At 46.2% G+C, this 27,048-nt stretch overlaps 2 protein-coding genes across 2 annotated transcripts in view; one reads left to right on the top strand and one right to left on the bottom strand.

Annotated features, from left to right (window-relative positions):
- Positions 1–11,445, top strand: part of AREL1 (apoptosis resistant E3 ubiquitin protein ligase 1) — a 708,282-nt gene extending 696,837 nt beyond the window's left edge. The window contains exon 20 of the mRNA XM_069208486.1: positions 11,324–11,445. Coding sequence (XP_069064587.1) covers position 11,324 — 1 coding nt within the window. The 3' untranslated portion in view covers positions 11,325–11,445. The remainder of the gene's footprint in view (positions 1–11,323) is intronic.
- Positions 11,446–12,732: 1,287 nt separating this feature from the next.
- Positions 12,733–27,048, bottom strand: part of ISCA2 (iron-sulfur cluster assembly 2) — a 41,611-nt gene continuing 27,295 nt past the window's right edge. Inside the window, exons 2-4 of the mRNA XM_069208489.1 lie at positions 20,017–20,194; positions 16,284–16,399; positions 12,733–14,909 (exon numbers count right to left, since the gene is read on the bottom strand). Of these exons, the coding sequence (XP_069064590.1) occupies positions 14,735–14,909; positions 16,284–16,399; positions 20,017–20,194 (469 nt within the window). The 3' untranslated portion in view covers positions 12,733–14,734. The remainder of the gene's footprint in view (positions 14,910–16,283; positions 16,400–20,016; positions 20,195–27,048) is intronic.

Below are 27,048 nucleotides of genomic sequence, written 5' to 3' on the forward strand. Positions count from 1 at the left end.
TATCAGACAGAATTTCGCACTGGAAAATTACCTTTTTTCCCTGCCAGTAAATCGCATACTACTTCTGTTGTATTGTACACAGCCTTTGGCATTCGAATTCAACTGACTGTTCGGCTGCTGTACATGTTGTTTCAAAGTTCTGCATTGGAGGACCCATATTTATAGTTAAAAACATCATAATTCCTTGCTGCGTACAGGGATCCCAAAATAGTGACGCTTTTTGCAGATCTGCAGAGGCAATGGCTGCACTTCTCGCCTGAGTGGGTATTAGTAGTCCCTCCTGAATCTCCTTGAGGAAGTTGTGCCTTTGCTCTCTGTATTTTTGTAGGGCGGAAGAGTGGCAGCTTGTCATTACTGCAATGTATCTATTCCCAGAGCACTGGAAATAGAGGCAGCATAGTGCTAGGTGCGGCTCTTGTCTGATTTTCTACAATTACTGAGAATGCACTGTGGGCAGCCATTAGCAGAATGTTAAGTTTAGAGGCACCTCTTGCGAGAAGTCATCCTTCGCTGAGACCCTCGATACTGAACCAGTGATGGAAGTAGGAGTATATGAGGCGGAAGTGTCCCAATCCGAAGATCTAGGTGACGACTCTGCAGGTGACCTTACCTGTCTGTGTTTACGCAGGAGTTGGTAATTACCCAAATCCAAGAAATGGTGATTTGTTTGGTCATGTGTTAAAAGCCCTGCATGGAAATGGCCCACTACCATTACAACACTGACTAAAGTGCTATACTCCTGGGAGATGTCTCCCCTCGAGCACTGCTAACCTGGTTATTATAAACTAATTACAGGTGGCCATGCCTTCACAGTTAAGGCATCTCAGATCTGGAATAAACTACCTCCTAGTCCCAGGAAAGCTTTAAAGACTTTGCTTTTCCCAAATTAAAGCTACATGCTAGCGTTCTTATCCTCTTTCTAAGTGCTCTCGTTTGTTATCTGCATGCTGTCTCTATTTTAGTCTCAGCGCCAGGATGCCAGATACGGTGACACACTGCACTTTACAAACTAAATATATAAATAAAAAAAGGTTTGCAGCGGTAACTGAGATATCTCGCATTAGATATGTGGTTTAGGAATTCTTCAAGAAGGGAATCGTGTCTTTCTGTTTGCAGATATGGAAGTCTGATAAAAAACCATACCTGTCTTTGGCGAGGGAGGCAGCGGTAGCTGAAGTGGTCTCAATGGTGTCTGAAATGCATCTTGGACTGACGGCCAAGAAGTGTAAGTGTAGGTGATTAGCCTCAGCCTCTTTTACAGTGTCACAGCATTTTATAATGATGAATATGTGTAGGAAAGTACCATCTTTCATGGCATGTTACCCCCATTTTTACCTGTATGTCAATATGTTTTTGCCTGTCTCACTGGGATCCTGCTGGTCAGGATCCCAGTGCTCATATTTTATGGCCTGTGTGTGTCTGTATAGTGCTTAACTGTGTCACTGAGGCTCTGCTAATCAGAACCTCCGTGCTTATGCTCTCTCTGCTTTTAAATGTGTCACTATAGGCTAGTGACTACATTTACCAATTTCAATTGGCACACTGGACCCCCTTATAAGTCCCTAGTATATGGTCCCTAGGTACCCGGGGCATTGGTGTTCCAGGAGATCCTTATGGGCTGAAGCATTTCTTTTGCCACCCATAAGGAGCTCAGACAAACCCTTTCACAGGACTGCCACTGCAGCCTGCCTGAAATAGTGCACACATTATTTCACAGCCATTTTCACTGCACTTAAGTAACTTATAAGTCACCTATATGTCTAACCTTCACTCAATGAAGGTTAGGTGCAAAGTTACTAAGTGTGAAGACACCCTTGCACTAGCAAAGGTGCCCCCACATAGTTCAGGGCCATTTCCCGGGACTTTGTGAGTGCGGGGACGCCATTACACGTGTGCACTACATATAGGTAAATACCTATATGTAGCTTCACAATGGTAACTCTGAAATATGGCCATGTAACATGTCTAAGATCATAGAATTGTCTCCACATTCCAAATCTGGTATTGGGGAGCCAATCCATGCACCCTAGGGGCTCCACTACGGACCCCCAGTACTGCCAAACCAGCTCTCTGAGGCTTGCACTGCAGCTATGGCTGCTGCCACCTCACAGACAGGGTTCTGCCCTCCTGGGGTCTGAGCAGCTCAGTCCCTTGAACGCAGAACAAAGCATTTCCTTTGGGAGCAGGGTGTTACACCCTCTCCCTTTGAAAATAGATGTTACAGGCTGGGGAGGGGCAGCCTCCCACTGCCTCTGGAAATGCTTTGAAGGGCACAGATGGTGCTCTCCTTGCATAAGCCAGTCTACACCGGTTCAGGGACCCCTTGTCCCCTGTTCTGGCACAAAACGTGACAAAGGAAAGAGGAGTGACCACTCTCCTGTCCATCACCACCCTAGTGGTGGTACCCAGAGCTCCTCCAGTGTGTACCAGACTTCAGCCATCTTGCTTTGCAAGGTGTGGGGGCACTCTGGAGGGCTCTGAGTGGCCAGTGCCAGCAGGTGATGTCAGAAACCCCTCCTGATAGGTCCTTACCTGATAAGGTAGCCAGTCCCCCTCTGGGGGCTATCTGAGGTCTCTCCTGTGGGTTCTCTTCAGAATCCACTTGCAAGTTTCCAGCAGGAATCGTCTGCAACTACTACTTCATCCTCTGACCTCCGATCAACTGCAGCCTGCTCCAGGAACCGCTGTAACAGCAACAAAGAATCCACAAGGGATACTTTTCTTCTGCAACTTCAGCTCCAGCCAGCAAAAGTTTCCACGGCTCTGCAGACTCCCTGACTTCACCCTGCACCAGAAGGACCGAAGAAATCTTCCGTGGGGTGATGGAGTCACTCCCCTGCTTACGCGGGCACCTTCTAAGTTGATGACCAGTTCTCTTGAACTCCTCTCCTGGCGACGAGCGTGCTCCTTGCAACACAGAGGGTGGACCCATTGACACAGACTGTCCTGAGGTCCTGCAGTCGCAATTTGGAGGAGGTGAGACCTTGCCTTGCCCCAGAACGACAGTACCCCTGTGCAATGCGTCTTCTTCACCTCCTGAGGCCTCTGTGCACTATTTGCAAAATTCCTTCGTGCACAGCCTGGCCCAAGTCCCCAGCCCTCAATCCTGCGACGCTCAACTCGCCGAGTTGTTCTCCGGCGGCGTGGGACCTTCCTGTGTAGTGCTGCACCAACCGCATTTTGCACCTCCTTTGTCCCCGTGTCCTAGGACTCCAATGGGTGCTATCTGGTGCTCCGCGGGCTCTCTAAAGTGCTGAGAGCCCCCTCTTCCTCCTCACACAGAGTTTAGGCCCACAGGTCCCTCCTGGGTTCAGACAGGGCCTAGTTGATGCAAAACACAACTTTGCCGGAACCAAGGCTTGTTGGAGGAATCCAGCGCCAAAACTCGCCTGCATCCAACTTCACAACGTGGGACATCCTTTGCATCACACAGGAACCCGCTGGCATCTTCCTAGGGTGCATTTCTGCAGTCTTCGCCTAACCGGGGACTCTTCTTTTGCATCCTATTCTGGGTTGGCAGGGGCTCCTGTCCTTCCTGGAGCGCCTTTCGACTTCTGGACTTGGTCTCCTTCTTTTGCAGGTCTTCAGGTCCAGGAATACACTGTTTGTTGTTTGCAGACTTGGTTGGTTCTTGCAATAATTCCAATCACGAGGTGTAGTGTGGCCTAAGGAAACTTGCAGTACTTTAATCCTGCTTTTCTGGGCTCTGGGGTGGGGTATTTTACTTACCTTTACTGTATTCTTACTCTCCCAGCGATTCTCCACACACTACACTTGTCTAGGGGGAAATTCGTGATTTGCATTCCACTTTCTTAGTATATGGTTTGTGTTGCCCCTAGACCTATTTTCTCCCATTGCAATCTATAGCATTTCCTATTTGCATTATCCTATGTCTAATTACTTACCTTATTTTGGTGTCCAGTGTATATATTGTGTATAATACTTACCTCCAGAAGGAGTATTGCCTCTAAGATATTTTTGGTACTGTGTCACCCAAATAAACTACCTTTATTTTTGGTAACACTGAGTATTGTCTTTACTTGTGTATAAGTACTGTGTAACTATAAGTGGTACTGCATGAGCTTTGCATGTTTTCTAGTTCAGGCTAAGCTGCTCTGCTATAGCTACCTCTATCAGCCTATGCTGGTAGAACACTACTACATTTCACTAATAAGGGATAACTGGACCTGGGGGGGGCGTGGCTAACCGCCCAAGATGGCGGTCGCTTGATTGCGGGGCTCCCGACCCAAGCCCGCCAAACTACAATAATCCGGAGAAAACTGTGGCCATCCATAAATCCTGGACCGATTGAGGAGCAGGAGTGATGGCGGAGTATCCGGGGAGCAGACTCTAGGCTCCCCACCAAGGACGCAAAGGTGCAGTGAGACCCTGATGAGAGCTGGGCCTGAAGTGTGGAGGCAGGATTGAACCGGGACATAGCCCGGGCCGAAGACACATAGGGGTGAGCGGGGGGTGCGCTCGAGGCAAAAATCAGGAGTAGAGATCTGAACCACGGCGGCGTGATCTGCCGAGACAGCTGGCCCACCCCCCCCTCCTCTAGTGAGGGGTTGTAAGGGGCACGAGTCACAGAACGACAGAATTGAAATTAAAAAAAAAAAAAAGGCCAATGCAGGACGGCGGAGAGTGAGGAGGAGCTGCGACTGGCTGATTAAATTGGGAAATCGACGGCACACCCCGACAAAAGAAAAGAGCGCCAGAGAAACTGCGATAATCCCTGCAACAGGTGGGAGCTAGGGCTATGGTGCGCTGATCACTGGCGATCCGAGTATTCCCCCCCCCCCCCGGTAAGGAGGAACTGGGGGAATGCGGGATAAGATACGCAGAGGGAAGCCCTGTGCCAAAATAACAGAACTGCCAATGACGCTAGGCAGGCACAGAAACACATGGAATTAAACAGCACATTTCCCACCCTGTGAGCGCGAAAGAGTATATGTTGTGCGCTACGCACGGATCCCACTCTAAGAGGACCTCAGACTAGGCACTAAGCAGCGATGAGCCAACCTGAACACGCCTATTCTACAACATGAGAGTCCCCAACGTAAATATCCAATATTAACCAAGAACTGTGTGGCCGGAAACCATATCTGGCGCAGGCCCGCTGTCGAATTGACTGAGCGTTCGGAGACCCTAAGTTACTGAACTGATAACCCTACAGAGAAATCAAATTATGGGCCGTACAAAGGGCAAGCAATCTGAGGATATGGAGACGCCGACCCCTGAGGGTCCAGCACTGACAACATCAGTGAAAAGCCATACGGACAAACTAGATGTCATCCTGCAGGAAATCAAAGACTCTAGACAAGCAATAGAGCAAAGACTGGGCTCTATTACAACAGAACTGAGTATCCTGAACAACGACCGAAAGAAATTAACAGACAGAATAAAGCAGACAGAAACAAACGTCGCTGAGATCCTCCCGACCCACAGAGAAAATAAAAACACCATTGAACATCTTCAGCAACAAGTGGAGGTTTTGCAGGAAATAGTCGAAGATGCAGAAGGGCGGTCGCGACGAAATAACGTCCTCATAATCGGTCTTCCGGAGGGAAAGGAAGGGAGAGACCCTACACAATATATAGAAGATTGGCTGAAGTCGATAGCAATGGATCGCTTGTCAGTACACTTTGCAGTAGAGAGAGCGCATCGTATACCGGGTAGGAAACCTCCACCAGGAGCACCAGCACGCCCATTGATAGCACGGATACTGAACTATAGAGATAGAGATATTATATTGCAAGCGGCAAGGGAATTATACCCTATTGTAGTGGACAATACCCGAATCTCCCTCTATCCAGATTACACCCTGACGGTCCAGAAGCGCAGGGCGTCCTTTCAATCAGTAAAACAACGACTACTTGCAGAGGAGATAACATACGCCCTACTATTCCCGGCCAGATTACGAATTACATTTAAACAGAAAACACACTTCTTTGAAACACCTGATTTAGTGTGTGCTTGGCATGATGAGACTTTTCTGCATTCAAAGCCTGGAGAGCAAAGTGACGCTCATTCTTCGAGACAGTTCCATCAGCCCCGCAGAGACAGGCGTAACAAACCACAATCGATGCGGGAAAAAGCAGGCCCGACGTTACTACAAGTATTGGAAGGCCAAAATGACGCAATACAATCAGAATACTCTTTGCAAGAAGCAGACTCCTCTCCACGCGGCGCTGCCTCGTCAATGGATAGCACTGTAGCGTCTGACTCTGAGGGGAGTCTGGCTTTGTTTCCTGCTTTCACCCCACAGACAGCACGAGACCTTTAATGAACACATCCTTCACATTAACATTGGCTATGCACCCAACCTTTGTGGGGATAACACCCCTGCTCCCAAATGGCGGGCCCGGGCGTTTGAGCTCCTCGGTCTTCACTACAAACAGAGTATCCCGTTGACCATGGGCAAGAACTACTGAACGCACATCTTGTATAACCCCATTGCGTATGCTCCTTGTATGTTCTGTTGCCTTTATTCTGCAATAATGGTTCTGTGTTGCATGAAAGTTTGGATAAGCCGGTTTAGGCTTCGCCTAGTATTCAGATTAATGTGTAGCATCGTTTACTGTTCCAAAAGTTTAACATCCTCATACACTTCATACATAGTATTTTGAGGGGAGCATGGGCTGAAATGGGTCATAAGAGTGATACTGATATTAATACCTCCGAATGGCTTCGTTACGAGAGTACAATATTATTACTTGGAATGTAAGGGGAATGGGATCTATTCAAAAGTGACAGAATACTGGCTCAATTAAATCACCGAAAAGCACACATCACTTATTTGCACATCTCACTACCCGCGAGGTTACAAAACTCTGCAAAAAATGGCAGGGACAACTCTTACACACATCATATTCTGCGTTTGCGTCAGGAGTGGCTGTGTGGATACGAGCTGGAGTACCTTTTGAGGTAACGGATACCAAGATAGATGATGAGGGCAGCTATGCCCTGATTAGAGCTAACCTACACAGGAAACCCATGGTACTTGGTAGTATTTATGCTCCAAATAGTGGACAAGACACTTTCCTAGAGCGCCTGTCGAGGGTATTAACACAATGGGCACATATCCCGTGGGTGTTGGGAGGGGACTTTATTGCAGTGCTAGATATTGCCTTGGACCGCACCACCCCCCGCTATCCGAAACCAATGCACAGAGACAAGCAGTTGCTCTGCGGAACTGGCCACAAGGCTGGTCACTAACAGATCTATGGCGAGCTAGAAATGTCGGTATGAGAGAGTTTTCCTTTTACTCGCACCCACAGAAAGTACACATGAGACTAGGCCGCATTGTATGCACAGCATCACTACAAGCACAGATGTCCAAGGCTACATACTTCGGGAAAACACTATCAGACCATAACCCTTTAGAGTTGACCTTGCAGTGGGGTGATTATCTACACCAATCCCTACGTGGCGCCTACAGCCATTGATGTTGAAGGACGCTACATTGAGGGAAGAAATAACCCACGTGATCACCAACTTCTTTAACGATAACACAGGCTCGGTGTCCTCCCCCCTGATGGAATGGGAGGCATTTAAGGGAGTGGTGAGGGGTGCACTGCTAGGAGCAACATTAGGAGTGCGGAGTACACTGGCAAGAGAACTCAAACAAGTAGAGGACCAGCTAGGCTTACTAGAAAAAGTGTCAATATCACAAACCCCTAAAGCTCACCAGTTGCAAGAAGCCAGAGCCGAGCATGCAGAACTCATTGAAAGATTAAGGAAATTTGACTACGCTAAATACAGGGAGCGCACACATAGCGAGGGGGACAAGGCGGGGACACTCCTGGCGCGCCTTACAAAAGAAGAGTTATCCCCTACTCCCATCCTACATATTAGCACACCACAACAAGACAATATAACCACACAATTGGAGACAAATGCAGCATTCCGAGACTAGAATTATACTACGCCCCACCAGTAATGGATCGGGTAAAAATCGACTCCTTTCTAGCTAACATTGAACTACTGACACTTAATGAAGAGGCCAGACTAAAACTAGGCGAACAGATAACGCAGGGAGAGATACAAGAGACCATTAAAAATGTTGCATAATACAACGCCAGGATCAGATGGCCTCCCGCCTGAATTCTATTCCTTATACAGCGCACAGCTTGCCCCGCATTTAGAACGACTATACCAAGCATCCTTAACAATAGGATACCTTCCAGACTCTACCAAGCACGCAATAGTGACGTCGCTCCTGAAACCGGAGAAGGATGCAACAGATATCTCATCCTACAGACCACTGTCCTTACTAAATACAGAATATAAAAGACTAGCGAAAATCCTAGCACAAAGTCTCCTCAGTTATATAAGCAGTTTAATACACACGGATCAATGCGGATTTGTTCCGTCCCGGAACACCTCCCTAAATATCTTTTGATTGTATCATGTGATGGACGCTGCTGAAGGGAGGTACCCCCGAGTGGGATGTCTTTCTTTAGACCTCCGCCAAGCTTTTGACTCCTTAAATTGGGATTACATGTTCGAGGTTTTAGAGAGATTTAAGATCCCTCATGAGTATATACGATGGGTCCGACTATTATATGAGACGCCAACGGCTAGGGCACGCACGGGACAGAGCATCTCCGACTCTTACCATGTATACAGAGGCACTAGGCAGGGGTGTCGGCTGTCCCCCTTGCTGTTTGTCCTGGCGATAGAGCCCTTGGCGCAACTGTTGAGACAAGATGGCGAGTCTTGGGGAATAGACATAGCGAATAAGCAGCATGCAGTATCCTTATACGCAGATGACATTATATTATTTATAAAAGATCTCCGACACAACCCAGATACAGTTGCGCAGATATTCCAGAAGTTCACACCATTATCCGGGCTGGCCATAAACTTTGATAAATCTATAGCATTTTCCTTTTACAGATCAGATGTGGGTAGTGTAATGACATTTGGTGAGAAACAACTACAGGTAGCTGCAGATACATTCCGATACCTCGGTATACAAATTTATTGTACCCCGACGGATCTGCTTGAAAGTAACTTAGGCAGAGCAATGACCGCACTTAGACCGCAGATCCAGTTCTGGATAACATTGCCAATATCAATTGCAGGCTGACTAGCATTGGCCAAAATGGTAATGTTGCCCGCCTTTTATACTATTTTACGAATTTACCAGTGAAAGTGCCAAAGACCCACTTTAGGGCACTTCACTCTATGTTGCTTGAGCTTATCTGGGGAAGGAGGGGGCGAATTAGCCTGGCCAAGCTGCAGATGCCTGTAGATCAAGGGGGCATGGGTGCACCAGATTTTAAGGCCTACTGTGTGGCGGGCCAGCTCCAATGGCTGGCATACTGGCTGGCCGGACAAAACCTACAGGAAATAGAATACACCCAAGCAATGCTAGACAAAGGCAGCATACATTCATTGCTGTGTCCAGGATCCCGAGCCCCGGAGAAAATACCACTCCTACTAAGGGTGGCCCTGCGGTATTGGAAACTGTTGCTTAAATACACAGCTAACACAATCCCTTACTCTCCTAATATACCGCTATTGGGACTACTAGTTATTGCAGGTATACTAACCTGCGCCCATATACAAAGATGGAGACAGGAGGGAATAGACACAGTCTGTTCACTGTTTAAAGACCAGCGCTTGCTTACACATACTGATTATATACATGAGCACGGCCTATCATCTTCGCTCTTCCTTCTACATGCCAATATCACACACTACGTAAAAAAACACTGGTCCCCGGATAACATAGAACCCCCTACGCGTGATCTTGTACGTACTATGCACACCATAGGCCATGGTAGCCACTCAATAAAATGGCTTTACAAGGGACTCAGAGTTCATTTGTTACAGCCCCTGACGGCACTCAGAACTAGGTGGGAGACAGACATTGACAGAGAGTTATTGGATGAAGAGTGGGCTACAATGCTACAGTACCCTGGTCAAATATCACGTAACACGAGATGTAAGTTTATTCAATATGCCATACTCCATAGGGCATACCGCACACCACACAAGTTACATATACTGTACCCTGAAGTGTCATCAGCATGTCCCAGATGCGGGGTAGAAGAGGCGGGGCTACTACATATGCTTTGGAGCTGTCCGGGTATAGCCCACTACTGGCATGGAGTGCATACCATATTAGGAAAACTATCAGGAAACACTATATACTGCACAGTGGAGGTCTGTTTGCTTGTAGTACTCCTGCGCCCAAGAAAAAGGAAAGTGCTCCCAAGGCTGATAAACCTAGCACTTATACTGGTGAAATGCCTGCTAACACGGTGCTGGAAAGCCACAATCGCCCCCACGGTGACACAAATGAGTACAGAAGTACTAGACTGGGGAGGGGTGAAGAGTGCAGCCCTCAGACAGGAGGAGAGTAGAGGAATGAGAGGCTATCCTATGGCTCAAGATTGGGATGATCTGATGGACACCTTTGCAACAATCTGTAAAGAGGAAGGGATTCAGGTTAAGATATAGAAAACTCCCAGTTAAATGGCCGCAGTGGTTCAGACAAGATTCTGGATAGCAGTAACCCAGCACAAGTAGAAGTAAACTATACAAACTAGATCACCCAACACGAGTAATTGAAACAGAAAAGTTCTCCAATAACATAAACATACTGACAAGGAGACAAAGATAAACACTTAAAGTTCATTACACGGCAGCTAATGCCCCCTACAAACACATGACTAAGATGTCAAGTTAGAAGTAGAGAGTAGAATAGAAATGTTAAATGTTTAGAGTTAAATTGGGCGAAAATGATTTAATTGACGTAAACTGACAATATAATATGCTAACTAAAATAAATACACATGTGGGGAACCTTGTGTGACAACTCTACAAATGTACAATACTGTGTATTATGTACTATGACAAGTGTTTTTTTAATATACCCAACGAATGACAATGTATGACATGCCTTGAAATTAATAAAAACATGTTTAAAAAAAAAAAGTATAACTGGACCTGGTATAAGGTGTAAGTATCCAAGGTACCTACTGCAAACCAGGCCAGCCTCCTACAATATGTCATTATCAATAGTTTTGTCATTGATTGGTGTGGCACAGATTGATACTAACCTTAAATGTCTTGATGCTGTAAAGTAATTGGGCGTTTTAATCTCAGGAGCCTCGATGCTGAGCAATAGTACTGCTTTGGTGTCAAAAGAAATCCTGCTCCCAATGAAAAATATGTCAGCTCAGTATTTATAGCCAACATTAAGATCATCAACTGTGAACAGTAGCGATGGAGTTGAAACTGCCAACAACAATTCTATTTCTTTCTCTTTTCTCTCTGATTTTTGTCTCCCTGGATCCCCCTCTTCAAGAGTCCTTTGGGGCAGAAGGCTGAGTCACAGCAGAAGAGGATTCTTCCCTGAAGGCTATTTCACCTTTTTTCTTGTCATTGGCTTTGAGATCTTCCAACTCTCCTCCCAGCCAGATACCTACCCAATTCTTCAGTATTGTTTTGGACATTTTTTAATTAAACCTGACATTCAGTGGTAGAAAGTAAAACTGGGACGCAAACCACACACACCTGGTAGGAGCCAGATGAAGGGCACTTAATTAAAAGTGAAGATATTCTGACTTGAAAAAATGGCTAGAAAGTCTACGTGCATTCTAGTGACAAATGAAATCGATTCAAGATGCTAAGTGTTTTCTGACACAAATTCTGGGTAAAAATGGTTAAAACAACACCCACAGCGGTCCAAGATCCCACCCTCATAAGCTGAAAACAGAATTGACTGAGCAGGAACTGCCAATAAAAGTCATCATGGGATTGGGATCCTTTGGGTCCCTTAAAGGGACAGAGTGGTTATATACTTTCCTAACGTTAAGCCTGGGAAGCTATTATTCTCCTAATTTGTGAGCAGTATTAGACAGCAGTTTAGAGGTGAGTGCTGCAACGAAGTTTTGAGAAAAAGTTTCATTTTAGGAATAAAATATTTTTAGATTTAAAGTGTCCTGTACACAAATGTAACATTCATGACTTCATTGAAGATAACTATGAAGGAGAACTAGGACCACAAGTAAGCCGCTTCAAGTTTTAAAATAATTAAAAACATCACGTTCTTTGCACTTTTGAAAATGAAGATTCCTGACTCGTGTCCCTGTAGCATTCCTTTGACTATTCATTTACTCTACATGCTTTAGATGGTTTGACTCTAAGATCTTACTACAAGATGCATTGTAGAATGAGGGTCAATCCATTCGGTGCTAAACCTTGTCTGGATACTTATAGCTGTGTTAGTCAGGCTATTCTACTATCTGTGTTGGATTGTGACTCCCCCCTGATTATAGTTCAAGTGCTGACTACAAGTTAGTTGTTTTCTTGAGAGAGACTTGGATATCCCCAACTGGAAAATCAGTAAAACATGCAAAGGCTATGCAGAACCATGCCACAACCAAAATGCCTGCTACAGTAAAGAATTCTCCCACTATAAAAAAGGTTTTTCAGCAAATGCTTTCTTCAAGTTGTCTGGACTAAAGCCCCATAACCCTTTGTCCGACCAAGTTGCAACCGAACCCTATTTGGTAATGCCATGGTCTGCTTTCATTCTGCGGGATAAGAGAGAAGCTGATTTCTCAGCGAGGCTGACGTAGTAGGAGTTCAGCATGCAAAGTGATTCACTACTGTAAAGCCGTTAGCGATCATTAATATGAAAAGGCTCTTATCAATTCATACAACACACAAAAGTTATGTAGGGGCCAGCAGAAAACGGAACCAAAAACCAGCTAGAAGACTGGCAACATACAAAGATTTATTTTCAAAAAATAAACTGCTTTTAAATAATACAATATATACAATTTTCACATCAAGGAACATCGACAGTCCGCATATGAAGACTGAGGCAGCAGAATAAGTTCCGATTGTGTTCCACTACTCCAACTTGAGGTCAAGGACGTGGGTGTTGGGTCACAAGCTAAAGATCTGTCCCCCAATTCAATATTAGGGGCACATCATATGGACCTGCTTTAATTAGCACACTGTAACACCACATCATAGGTCTGGTTATCAAGGGCACATCCTACAGGCCTGCAATTGTTAGACTGATGCTGTGGTGCAGCAGTGTGTTGAGTATATAAAGGACCTTCTCTTAGTACATAACAGATCAGAGTTTTGGGTTTCAGTCACCAAGTCTAATGTCCGCTTGTATTCTCAAGAGTAGCTATTAGGTGACAAGCACAATTTTTGGCATCTCACTTTATAAACCTGCTTTTGCTACGGCGGTGAGTGATGTAAGGTGTGGGTGTACATGCATACTGAAACGTAAACAGAGAACTTTAGAGAGAAGGGAGCAAATGGTGGGAGAAATTGTGCTAATGGAAAGAGAAGAAAGCAGCGAGGGGGGACTTACTTGGTTCTGATGCTGGTTCAGAGGATGTCATCAGAGTGGTTATAGAAGCTTGCTGGCTTGAAAACGTACTACAGGCCCATACAGTCTAGCTGAGATTTGTAGACACACAGACTGCGTTCATGAATAAATAGCAATGTGGCTGCACTATGGCCACCAAGATATATTGGGGTGTCAGTTTTCAACTTGGGAACACTGGTGCTACAGAATGAAGCAGGTGGTGAGACAATAACTCCACAACCGAGGGAGCAGAAATCAATGGGAGAAAGCCGTAAGCATAAAGAAGTTGGGAATCTTTGTGACAAAGGAGGAGGAAGGAGGCATCCACATTAGAGAAGAAGACACCAAGCCCAAAGGGGGAAAAGATGTAGGCAAGAAGGCGTCAACAGCTGTGACAAGAAGGCATGAGTAAGAGTAGAGAAGAAAATAACTTCAGACGTCATTGTAAGGATAAGAATCAAGCCTATTCATTAAATTAAGGTAGTAGCCACCGTAACAGTAAAAGCAAAGAAGAAAACTGCAGCAATACAGCAAGGGTATGATGAAGTGGAAAGCAAGTGTGTAGAACAAATGTTTGGGAGGAATTTATGATAGAGGTATAATGGTAAGTGACAATTCAGTATGCGATGTGCACTGTACAACCATTATCATTATTATTTTTTAACTTAAGAAGCCTCAGGAGAGAATGGTGAGGACCAGGATAGAAGTCTGGAGAACAAGGATTCTGCAACACTGTAGAGGGGTTTGGGCAGTAGAAATGAAGAGTAGGGGAGGTGGGACAGAGCAGAGAGCTTAGGGAACAGGTAGGGATTATGGAGAGGTGATGGGTATTTCCTGGATATGTCTAAAGACTGATACACCACTCAACAGAAAGCAAAAGGTAAAGGAGATCTACTCCTAATCAAGCTGTACAGTAAAGTGTAAGGGTTTTCTTTAGCACTTTCAACATATAAACAAACAGGCAGCCACATGGTATATACATATCCCATATGAAAGCTAAAACGTGCACTTTGGCATTAATATTTTCAGCTAAGAATAACTTAATTATTAACATGAGTTGATCACTAAAAAGGAGATTGTCACAGCAGGCCTCCAGACTCGGAGTTACCTGTTGCTGAATAGTACGGTCTTTAAAAAGGTTCTGCAGAGATGAGCGATTCCACTTCCCATGGCAGTGTCTGATGGGGATATCGCAGATTGAAGGACAGGGAGCTGATGGAGGGTGGGGGGGAGGGTGTAGTTGTGGGGGGGGGGGGGGGGGAACTACACACTGGGGATCAGTTATTTCAGGTACTGGTGGAAAAATATTGCTAAGTATGAAGCTTTTCTTAGCAACAGAGGGTTTTAGGACAGATGTAGTATGAAAACAGTGGGATGGCTGCCTCAGAGCTTGATGGAGAAAGAAGTCCCACAGGAGCAGCCCTGCTCAGCCTGAGGATTGTTCATCACTTGGAAGGAGCTTCGAATCAGCTCCTGGCTGAAATCTACCATGCAACCCTTCACGAACTCCAGACTGTCCGAGTCTACCACCAGTCGTGCATCATCTGGACCGAAGACCCTATAAACGAAAGGCACAAGAGTAAAACTGAAATTTATATACTAAGACACAGGCAGCAAACATTACTACCTGGCAAGAAAAGGGAGATGGAGGCATGCTGTTACTCATGTGTTCAAACAACAGATCTCAGAAGCCAATCCTATCTACACAAGTAAGGACAGTGCTTCACTCATAATGAAAGAGCACCAGGCAGCAATTGGCTCAATGCAGTTGATGTGCTCCATATTCAGACAGAGGCTAAGCTGTGTCCCACACAAAGGCATTTCTATCACTCATGTCCAAGCCCCAGGAAGAAGTTGTATATTATGACCTTCGTCACGGAATTGGTTGAATGTTGTTTCATCCTCAGGCAGTGGCTAAACGCAAGGCCTATTTACCCCTCCAACAACAGCTTTCTGCTATGACCCGTTGGCCAGATAGGAGATGCATTAAACTGTGCACCACAGTCTGACCCCCAGGTATTAGACATGCCCCAAATTTCACTGTCAGGCACTGGCTGTGCTTTAGGGCCCCAGCAATTGTATGCCCCTTTCCCTAATCCAACAAATATTGGCAAAGCTGAAAGGTCTCACAGCTGAAACCTAAAGGATTTACCAATGCTTGTTTTCACTCCTAGATGGCCAACGTGTGTACATGTGTGTCAGCCATATTTGCATGAATTTTCTTATGCTTCAAGAAAATTAATTCAAACATAGTTGCCACAGGTGCACAGCTGTGGCGGCTATCTTTGAACGGATTTTCGTAAAGTATAACAAAAACACATTCAAAGACGCCCCCCACATGGTCACACAAGGGCGACAATCTTACAGTAGTTAAAAAGGTTACATACTGATAAGGGGGCAGAGGAGCAAGTGGGCACTTAGAGAGTTGCATATTTGACTAATGAGAGGTCTGTGAGCTTCTGACGAAAACAGGTAGCAATAAAGAGGAAGAGAGAATAGTCTGTCATATGCACTCCAATACAAGGTTTGACATCAAAGGTGGAAGGATACATGCTATCCAATCAAAACACGTGAGACCAAAAAGCTCTGTGGGCGGCACAATCCTAAGAATAGGAAGGAAAGCCATAATATCAGGAGCAGCGAAGTGAGTTAGACCAGGCCCAATCATAAGCAATGGGCTGACACTATGTATTCTATTGCTCAAATAAGTCTTTGATAAAGGTGTCAGTGGAACAGACTGCCCTACAAAGCAGCTGTATCTACAGGGGAGCTACTCCCTTTCCAGATACTACTGAGAACTACTGCCAAGCAGCAACGATGTGTTCCTTGCACCAACTAATCAAATACAGCCACACCACCATCGTGCTATCAATCCGTTCCTAGCAGTAACCGTAACCCATGCGCCACACCCAAGCAGAGGGCGAACTCTTACCGGTCGTCGGGGTTGATCACTGTGTCCAAGGAAAATTTGTACTGGAATCCAGAGCAGCCACCGCCTTCCACTTGCAGCCGCAGAAAATCCGTCCCATCGCTGATCTCACGGAGTCGCTGCATAAACACAAGGCTGATCAGCACTTTCAAAGCTGCCCTGATGAAACCGACAAGCAGAACTGAAAGGTCACGTGGACACTGCTGCTATGGGCCCATGAACATCGGCCTCTCGCCCCATGTACACTCTCTCCCTCTCCTGTATGTGTCCCGCTGGGCCAATTTCTCACACGTGTTGACAATGTCTCACTTGTACTACGGCCGGTTATATTCACTTTTACTCGATGCCATAGTTCACGGATTCCCGTCCTGTGTCAGGGGCGTTTTTGTTACAAGGTTCTAACTTTCTCACTACACCATATTTCCCTAAGTGAACTAGGAGACTTGGTGTTATTTCCCTTGTGGGTAAAATCAAATGATTGCTTCATTACAATCTTGTTGTCTTATCACATACTCATTAGCAGATTAGTAGTGGTTAGTTTGTTTTAACTTTTTCTGATCTCTGTTACAAAAAGGAGCAGATAAATGTGCTCAAAGGAATTACCCAACAGCGAACAGTTTGTCACTGCCTGATATTAATTTAAAAAAAACAGGCTTTCTTTTCCCTAATGTGCCATCTTGCTCATTACACAACAAATGTGGTTCCAAAGACTCATCAACTACTCTGACCAAAGAAAAGCCAGTGTGCTGTTGAACCTGCCTGTACTATAAATACAGACTACCCAGCCAGCATATTTTGGAAAAGTGGTTAAACAGGGTTAAGAATCAAGTCTCAGCAGTGCCATGGCTAAATGTTCACTATCCTATATTCAATAGTGGTGGTTGGGTGCTAACCACAGTTAATTGCACACTTTGTTGAGGAGTCTTTGTCAATAACTTATGGCACTCGCTATCTCAACAGAACCTGTTTCTAAGCGCTTATGTTTACAGATAAGAGGATAAAGGAGGTTGTGAGGCCTAAAATGAGACTGCATTCCAATTCAAAAGGTTACTTTCTTAGCACACTGGACTTTGTAAGGGGATTGTAGGAAGCAGAAAAGGCTCCACTCCAGGGTGGAGTTGAGGTGTAGGGACTCAGATGGAACATGACACTTCAAGAGACTAGGAGCTTAATTTGGAGAGCAGTACGGAATGAAACCCTCAAAGTAACTGCATAACTCACTGTTCACTCCATGTAGATGCTTCACTTCCCCTACACCCACCTTACAACCGCTGTAACACCCTGCACCCACTGACCCTCTCCCACTGGGATGGCCCAAGTGCAGCCTTAGGTCACACTTAACATCTTTCTGAGGTAAATGTATTGTTACAAGTACCCATAGTTTAACTGTTATCATTATTTATGTGACTGTCATTCCCCCCATGGCAAACGTGTGAAAAATGAATTCTGCAGCTCGCTGTCACCTGGGAGGGATGAGTGTCGGAAGAGGGTGCGGGAGGGGTGATGGGCTACCACTCGAAGAGTGGGGAAGGAGGAGTCACACAGCCTCATTTCTGTATGAGAGATAGGATAGAAAGCCTTCAAGCCCTGGATCAGGGACTCGCAACCGTGACGGGCCACTAACTGGAGGAACCATGTTACTGTCGATTCAGCCTTATGCCTTCAAGGTTGCTGGAGGTGAAACTTTCACATAACAGGTGCAGTGACTCACAACCTTGACTGGCCACTAAGGTGTTGTGTTGCCGCCACAACTTTCCTCACCCCTTTGAATATGCAGATAGCATTTTCTTCTCAGTGGATAACAAACCCTTAGCAACGGTATTCGGGTGAGATTGCGACTCAGAGATTGAAGAATCTCTCAGTGTATGTTGGGCTAGCAAAACATGGGATGCGAGGACTGGACAGGCAGTCCATGACCTCCTGTGAGGGCTGTGCACCTCGGAATTACTTGTATGACATCTTTATATAGGTGTTGCTTTATCCAGGCCGACCACACTCTGAACTGCTGGAACTCGTATGGTTTTAGCCCTGTGCAACAGAAGATCTTTTCCTCGCTTATGATTCCACACAGTGCATTTGGCAATTCCAGTGGGTGGAGGAGGAATCTAAGGAGGGTGCAGATTAGCGTACAGAAAGAATCGAGACAGCTAACTACCACTAACCCTAGGAAACACACTTGGCTTTAGGGAATAAAAATGCACAAGGAGACCCCAACATACGCAGCCCACCTCATGCTACCCAAACACGCTCATGTACACTTAGTAAACAATCAGGGAGTGTGAAGAGGCCTAGCAATCACATTTTCCATTGATTTACCAGGTAGCCGCACAGGTAAAATGGTCTGTATCCCACACTCCAAACAGCTGCCAATTAATATGTGTGTTTAGTCTCTTTTAAAAGAGTTTGAGAGGTGAAGGCTTTCTTAACAAAGTGAGCCAATCTAGCTTCCGCAATACAGTCGTCATAGTACTGCCTTCAAATGGACAAACACATGCGATACCTGCTCTGAGCAGACCTCAACGCCCTGCTAGGGGAACAGAGACACAAGGGTGGTTCAGTGCTTAGGATCTCCCGGATACACAAAAACTTACGCATGTACATCAAACATCTAAACTTCATTCTTAACATCATGAGACATTGTGGTAAGCGTATGGTGAAGAATTAGGCTATTTAGCAAACCCACCACCGTTTTGTCTGCAAGATTTTGAATATTTTGAAGTCGGTTAATTGGCTTCTCTGGTGCTTGAGAAAACAAACTACAGCAGTCACCAATAGGAGACACTATGATGCCACTGGCAACTGTGGCTCACCATTTAACCCTAAGAAGGGTCGAAGATTACTGAACAATCTGATGTAGAAGCAACAACGGTTTGTCCAGGCATTCTCTTGACCTTTAAAAGACAGACGAGGGGCTAAGTTTACTAATTTGTTGGTGAATATAATAAAAAATAATGTTATCTCCGTAATCTGCTCATTCTCAGATCAAAGTTTTGGAATAGCAACCTATAAGACCACCAGCACGAGCTCAATTTTTAGAGATGCTGAGAGAATTTAGAGTGTCTCTACCCTCACTTTAAAGGTAAAACTTACTCATTTGCGCCCCTACCATCAGAAGCAACACCAGTGATAGGAAAAAAACAACTGGGTGTCCTCATGCAGAGGTTGTACATAGATGGTAAATAGAACTGGGCAGTAGGGGAAATATGGGTATGATTAGATTGATACACCAGGGCACAGCGGAAACTCAATTAAAAAAGCCCTGAATTTTCAGCTCTGGTGTTTGTGAACTAGGAAGTCGATTTATCAACCAATATGCAAATTATTGTTATCTTTCAAAATTCGTGCAACCAAGAATCTCAGTGTCTATGGGCTCTACACCTAACAAAAATGTGAAAAACAAAGGGAAGCGGTACTTCTATACATATCATAACCATACAACATGTTCTGAACCAGTATCTGCAGACCAGGGCCCCAGGGCAATATGGTGCTGCCAAGCCCTGGGCCCACGTGGAATCGTCAGAGGTCATATATCCTGGAGCTAATGGAGGCAGAGGCGATATGCACAGGACACGGCACAGGACTACGACCAGGTCCCTGTAACTGCAGATCATGTGCTCATCACACTAATTGTGTTCTTAGCTGGAGTCGGTTGTATAGGAGGATATTCTCTTCCATTCTAAACCCAGTTGATCTCTAGCTCTTCCTTCTACATTCCTCATCCATGATCACTCCTCACCTTTACACAACTGTCACTGAGTTGGATTTGAGCTGGTCCAGTCACTTTTCTTTCCTCCTCCTCCGGGTTAGAAGATGAGAGCCATCGAACTTTGGGCGAGGGAATAGAAGGTCCCTTCAGTGTCGAAGACGAGTTGTCCAGCACCAGCGACTGGCGGCACAGTCTCGGGGAGGCAGTGCTGAAATCCAAGAAGGTGGATTGGTCAATATTATATGATTACACAAGCAGAAAAGAGTATTAAACTACCACTCACAGTTAAAGGGCACTCCTCCAGGGGCAATGTTACCAGTGGTGACTCCAGATCTCCAGCATTTACTTTTTACCTCAAATGACGTCCTAGATATCCCGCAGTCAGGACTACAGCTAATAAATGGGCCGGAGCCTGGGATAATTGTTCATATTTGTACTGATTTGCTTTTCATCTGGATTAGAAATACTGCACCAAGGTATTAAACAAGGCTCATTAACAAGGATCATAACAAAAAACACTACTTGGTAGGATGGTGAGAGAGATCCAAGAACTTCATAGCATGCACCCTTTTAAAGTAAGTAGGGGTGCAGCCTATCCGTGTTAACACACCTGTAAGAAGTTCATCAGCTTGAATAACGTGGTTTTATTGCAAAGGTAAAGAATGAGCTAAGGGGGTTTGATGCCTCACCAAGGTGCTTCTTGCCACTCCCTCATGGTGGCACTTTCAGAAAAACCAAGGTGACTATTTTCCTCAAAGGGGACCCCATGTTCTCAGTGCAGTCTTCGATATTAATAAGCGTCTGCTATGTCTGTGAGATTCTAAGAGCCTTTTGTGTGGGATATGGGGTTACCATAAGACAAAGTAAAGATACTCACCCACGAGCACACTGAAAAGTGTTCAGAAAGGCCTTCATGTAAGCTAGTTTTTACGCCTAACTCTACCCAAGTATGGCTAAATATCCAATCATCCTTGCCTACGAATGCATGAACCAAATGAGAATGAACAAACTGGTGAAAGTGAGATGAAGTAAGACATGTAAAGGGAGGCACCTTTAAAGCAAGGCCACAAAACCCTGCAATAATTTAAGATAGATTTTAAAATCATCAGTTTTTAACAACGTGTTAAGAAACGTTGCCATTGCATTAACGAGTTACACAATAACGTGCAGCCTATTTGATGGGATGCTGCTGTTACATATGTTCAAGATGGGAAATTATCTGTTTCATAGTTCTAACAACATGAATTTCAAATACAAAGATGCAAGCTGGTTTCTCGATTGGGAAAGGGTTCTTTGATGCTTAAGCACAACGCTGAGACAAATCCACTGTGCAGGCAGGCGAAGGTGGAAGCTCGGCTAGATAAGACACCTATTAGTACATTGCTCCCACCCATCTGGCTGTACAGATGGGCACATCAACACGATGGTCGATATATCATTCTTTATTTACTTTAATGCAAGGATGCAAGATAGCTTGCATGTTTTCCTATCTCAGAGGTTAGTATTTGTTTATCTTTCAGATAATGTCACGATATGAAGAGCATCCTAGTGTTATGACAAACAATTACTGAGGTATACATGCTCTAATCCTGTCCACATGTTTTTGACTTCTAACCTCAGATTCCTCACCCTTTTAATACTGCCCAGGTATCACACTTGATCCAGAAACTTTTCAGCAGTACCTCTGCACCAGCCCACCTATAAGGGTTGAGGGACCATGCCACCCTACCTTTTTCCTGACGTGTAGAGTATTTGTTAGGCTGAACAAAAGTCTGCCTGACAGATACTCTTCTGGTTCAGGTCAGGCAGCCAGGAGCTGGACATGCGCTAAATGTGCAGACTCCTGGATGCCTGAGCTGAACTCTGCTGGGCTGAAGAAGTCAGAGCTCTGTGGGCGTGACCTCATCAGCCTGGCCTTAAGGCCCACCACACTCCATGACGAGGGGGAACATCAACGATTGCTTCGAACCTGGGTGCTTCAGTTTTAAGCCCCGATGCGCCTCTGGACAAATGTCAATCAATGACACCTGGTAACAGAGTGAGGTCAGCAGTCTCACTGACCCCCAACCCATTCTAGTGGGATTGGGTTGGGACTGCTGCCTTCCGTTACTGGCTGACCTTAGGTCAGCCAATGAAGGTAGGCAACAGTCCCAACCCTCCTGGGACGTCTGAGGCTTCCCTGTCGGAGCTGCTGAGGTAAGTTTTTTTTGTCTGGTGCATGCATGTATGAATGTATGTATATTTGTTAGTGAGTGCTGTGAATGGGTGTGTGAGTGCACATGTGAATGAATGGGTATGAATCAGGTGTAAGTGTGCATGTGTAACCTCCTCCTCCCCTCATAAAATTACTGTCTGCCTCTGCTCGGCATGCTGGAAGGTGGCACAGTGCACCTCTGCAAGGACGCCATTCGGGCCTTTATAGGTGCCATTCCTTTGTGCCGACGTCAGTTCCTTTCTTTCTGGCCACCAGACACGGATCCGGAGCTCCCTTCATGTCTCCCAGAGACATTTTACATCAATCTTTCTCCAGTGTGAAAGGGATGTCACTCTAAAAAACTATAGGTTTTATGTCCTGTAGGGACTGTGCCAGATTCCCACCAGTGGTGCCTGGGGTCAAGCCATGACTTCAAGGCCTGCACCCACTGTGCATAGATGCCCCAGGGGCCATCAGGGAAAACGAGGCAAGGCTGTATGTGGCCAAGCATAAGAAAGCTCCTTGTTGGGGCTGCTCCAAATTGCGGTCTGCATCCACGGTTCGTTCCTGGAGTTGTCAGAGCAGCTCACGAGGTCGGTCTTCATCAGGCCTAAAGTCACCAGGTAAATCCAAAAAGAAACACACAAAAAAAATCTAAGTGGGACTACGCTCCCTCACAGCACTCGCATTCACCCAAGTAGGCCAGTGGGCGCGCCACTCTTCTCGATCTTGCTCCTGAAGTCTGCTGCCTTCAGAGCCCATCCCATAACTTGTGCTGGCACAACTAGAGTTTCCAGGGCCAGGTGCCCCACCATTTCAGATCGAAGACTTCCATGCACCAGCTCTTCAGATCCCTACAGAGTCCCTCTGGCCCCAGCTCTAGGCTCCAAGGAACTGAGACCCCCACCCACCACCAACACCATCTGGAGTACAGCCAGCGGGTTTTCCCTGAGAGCGAGTTAGACCCTACTGAATCCATCTTGCCTCCAGCATCATTCTCGACCCCCACTGTTGACACATGAAACTTGAAAAGTTCTTCCACACCAATGCAGACTCCAGTGACGTCTGAGGAGAAGACCTTATCACGGTCTCTGAAGTTGAGTTGGCGTGGACCTGGCCTCAACCGAATTTGCACCCGATTCCACCAGAGGTGGCTCTTCTTCCATTCTATATACCAGCCCCTCAAGGGAGGCAACCCACTTCGTACTCCTCTATGGCACTTCTTCTGATGACTATGACCAGGGTGATGCGTTCGCCTGCCCTGTAATGATGCCAATTGTTACGAGGACTTGGAGGAGGCTAGGAGCCTCATTATCTCTCCGGACACAGCTCTTCTTTCTCTCCGCAGACGAGCCACAGAGGAATCCACCTCTTACGCTATATGGAGGGCGGAACTGGTGATTCTGCTTTCCTGTCTTGGCACCCTTCACCCAACAGCCTTGTGAAAGAAGCCTCTAAAGTCGGTCCAATCAGAACACGTTCCTTACGACTCCCTGGTAGGGAATCTAAGCGAGTGGAAGCTTTCAGCAAATAGGTCTTTTTTATCGACTAGCCTGGCACTCTGCTCTGTCATCGCCAGCTGCCTGTTGGGACGACCTCCGCCCTGTTCAAGTTCACGCAATTCAGGATGGTTGCAGTGCTGTCAAGTTCACAATTCAAATTGTGGCCTGGACCCCACAAATTCTATCAGGCGAGCTGCTGGCACCAGTGTTGCCATGCATGACTGATCAACGTAGTTCTCCGGCAATGTCCAGTCTTCCCTGATTAACATGCCCTTTGATAGGATGCAGCTTTTCGGGGACACGCCGATTCTGCTCTGGAGCAATTTAAAGAGGGCAGGACTACTGCTCCCTCTCTGGGCGGTTCAGTCCCTCCTCGCCAAGCACACCAGTTCCAACACTCCTTTTGTGGTTTTGGATGAGGCACCCTTACCACCAGCCTGTCCAATCCCCTCAGGGTTCCCAGCAGTTTGTGTGGTCCTCACTGCTACATGGCCAAGGTCAGCATGCAGCCCATTCCACCAAAGCCCCTCGCCTCCCCATGCAGCCCCACATTCCAAACCTCTTAGTGGGCCTTTAATGAGCACAGCCACCTGATGGAAGGCATAATCCAGCAATTCTTTCTGGTTTGGCAGGTGATCACTTTGGACAGGTGGGTCCTGCAGATAGTTCACAAGGGTATGCTCTACCATTCCCTTTCTTACCTGCTGCACGTTTCACCGCCTCCCTCCAAGGATGGCCAGAGGACTATCACTCCATTTTGCGACAGGAAGTGCAAACTCTTTTGGCCAAAGGGGATGAAGAGAGATGCTGGTGCTAGAAGTAGGGCGTAGATTTTAGTTCTGCTACTTTCTCATACCCAACAAGGATGGAGGCCTTTGGCCTATATTACACTTGCTCCCACTCAACGCCTTCCTCCAAAAGGAAATATTCAAGATGCTCTCCCTGCCCCAGGCTTGCTTTTCCCCCGAGCTTGGATAGTGGTGGTGGATCTGCAAGACGCCTATTTTCCTAATCAAATACTGCTGGCCCACTGGCGCTACCTTTGGTTCGTGGTGGGACAGAAGCATTACCAGTTTGCTGTGCTCCTCTATGGTTCCACCAGTGCCACCCGGGTGTTCATGAAAGTGATGGCGGTGGTGAAAGAGCAGCTTCAGAGATCTGGGGTGCCAGTCTTTCCCTACCTCAACGAATGACTGTTGAAGGTGGACTCACCTGATGCAGTTAGACACCTCCAGACTACTGCAAACCTCCTGTCATCGTTGCGGTTCACTATAAACATACCAAAGTCACATCTGACTCATTCTCAGACTTTTCCTTTCAACGCAGTCATTCCTGACACGGTTTGGTTTTGTGCCTTTCCCACTGGAAAGAGTTTCCAGGACATTCAGTCTATGATCCTGAACTTTCAGCGCAAGTCCTCGATTTCAGTGAGTTCGAAACTGAAGCTGCTGGGACTGATGGCCTCCTGCATCCTGTTGGTTGACCATGCTAAGTGGTATATATGGGCTCAGCAGTGAAATCTGAAGTACCTGTGGGCCCCAACATAAAAGGAACCTCTACAATCACGTTCAGATTTTGGAGGAGACTGCAAAAGATCTACACTGGTGGTTTCTGGGCCGCAATTGGGTCAATGGAAGAACCCTCTCCCTTCCCCACCCAGAGCTGACAGTGGTGATGGATGTATCGCTTCTGGGCTGGGGAGGTCATCAGAAAGAGGTGGAGATTAGAGGCCTTTGGCCTCCAGTGGATTCATAGCCGCGCCTCAAGCTTCTGGAGCTGAGGGTCATTGGCTTGGCGTTTAAAGCTTTCCTGTTGTTCATCAAATGGAGGTTGGTAGGGGTGCTAACGAACAACACCACTGTTATGTGGTACTGCATTAAAGAGGGTGGAGTCATGGAAATGGGTGGATCACAAAGGAATTTTCCTGGTAGTGAACGACGTGGCAGGATCATTGAATGCCAGGGTGGACAAGCTCAGCCATTGAGGCCTAGCAGAACACAAAATGCAGTTACAACCTGAGGTGGCACAAGGTCTCTTCCATGCATGAGGAGAACTTGGCTAGATCTCTTCACCACCACCGAGAATGCACAATAACAGGACTTCTGTATGTTGGAGTTTCCAAGGGATCTCTCACATGGAGGCACGTTCTGTCTCAAGTGGAATTGAGAACTCCTGTATGCCTTTTCACTGAAACCACTCCTGCCCTGCGTTCTCAAGAAGATCAGGACAGAACAAGTCTAAGTCATCCTAGTTGCTCCAGATTGGGCACGAAGAGTATGGTATCCAAAATTCTGGGTGAGATGCATATGTCCTCTGATCAGCCTACCCCTCCAGGAGGACCTGCTGTCACAGAACATTGCAATGTTCTGCACTCAGGCATTCAACCTCTCCAACTTCATATTGAAGATGAGCAGCAACAGCTGAACACCTTTGACCTTTCTATCTTCTTCTAGATGTGGTTGAAGTAATCTTGCCATATAGGCATCCCTCGATGAAAACTGTATACACCGGTCATTGGGACAAATTTATGGCGTGGTGCAGCACATGCTAGAATGACACCCCTAATGTCAAGTTACCTGATGTTCTGTCTATTTTGTCTCTTGCCTAGCAAGGCTTTGCTTTGGGCACAGTTAAGGGTTATCTTTCAGCCTTCTTACAGTTGCCAAATCAGCCATCATTGTTTAAGTCACCGGTTGTGATCTAATTTCTGAAAAGTCTTCAACACATGGTTTCACCTACCCTCTTTGTTATACGCAACGGGACCTTATCCGGTTCTGACTTACCTGATGTGCACTCCATTTGAGTTGCTTCACAGTTGTCTGTTATGGCTCCTTACCATTGAGACTATGTTCCTCATCAGCATTACCTTGGCATGTCGAATGAGAGAGCTTCAAGCTCTTTGTGTCAATCCACCAAACGCCACATTCTTCCCAAACAATGTGGCTTTTGCAACCCAGACAGCTGCAGCTGGAAGATGTGATGCCATTCCACATTAGTCAAACCATCACCCTGCAGGCATTCTATGGCTGCCTCAGCTCCATAAGGAGGAAGGTGGACTCCACTGCCTGGAAGCCAACAGAGCGCTGAGCTTCTACATCAGTTATACCAAGGAAGACCAAGAGGGCGATCAGTTTTTTGTGGGGTTCTTTGAAGTCAAAACAGGCAAGGCAGTGCAGAAGAGAACTATCTCCTGCTGGATCGATCTCAACACAAGCATCTTTGCACTGCCTAAAAACCTGCCTCAAGAAGGATTGTGTACTCATTCAACCAGAGCCAAAGCTGCAATCACTGCGTTAGCAGGAGGTGTCCCTGTTCTAGCATCTGTCAGCCAGCTATGTGGGTGCCCCTCCACCTATTCAAGAAGCA

Source organism: Pleurodeles waltl, chromosome 9 (assembly GCF_031143425.1).
Source record: "Pleurodeles waltl isolate 20211129_DDA chromosome 9, aPleWal1.hap1.20221129, whole genome shotgun sequence".
NCBI classification, from domain to species: domain Eukaryota; kingdom Metazoa; phylum Chordata; class Amphibia; order Caudata; family Salamandridae; genus Pleurodeles; species Pleurodeles waltl.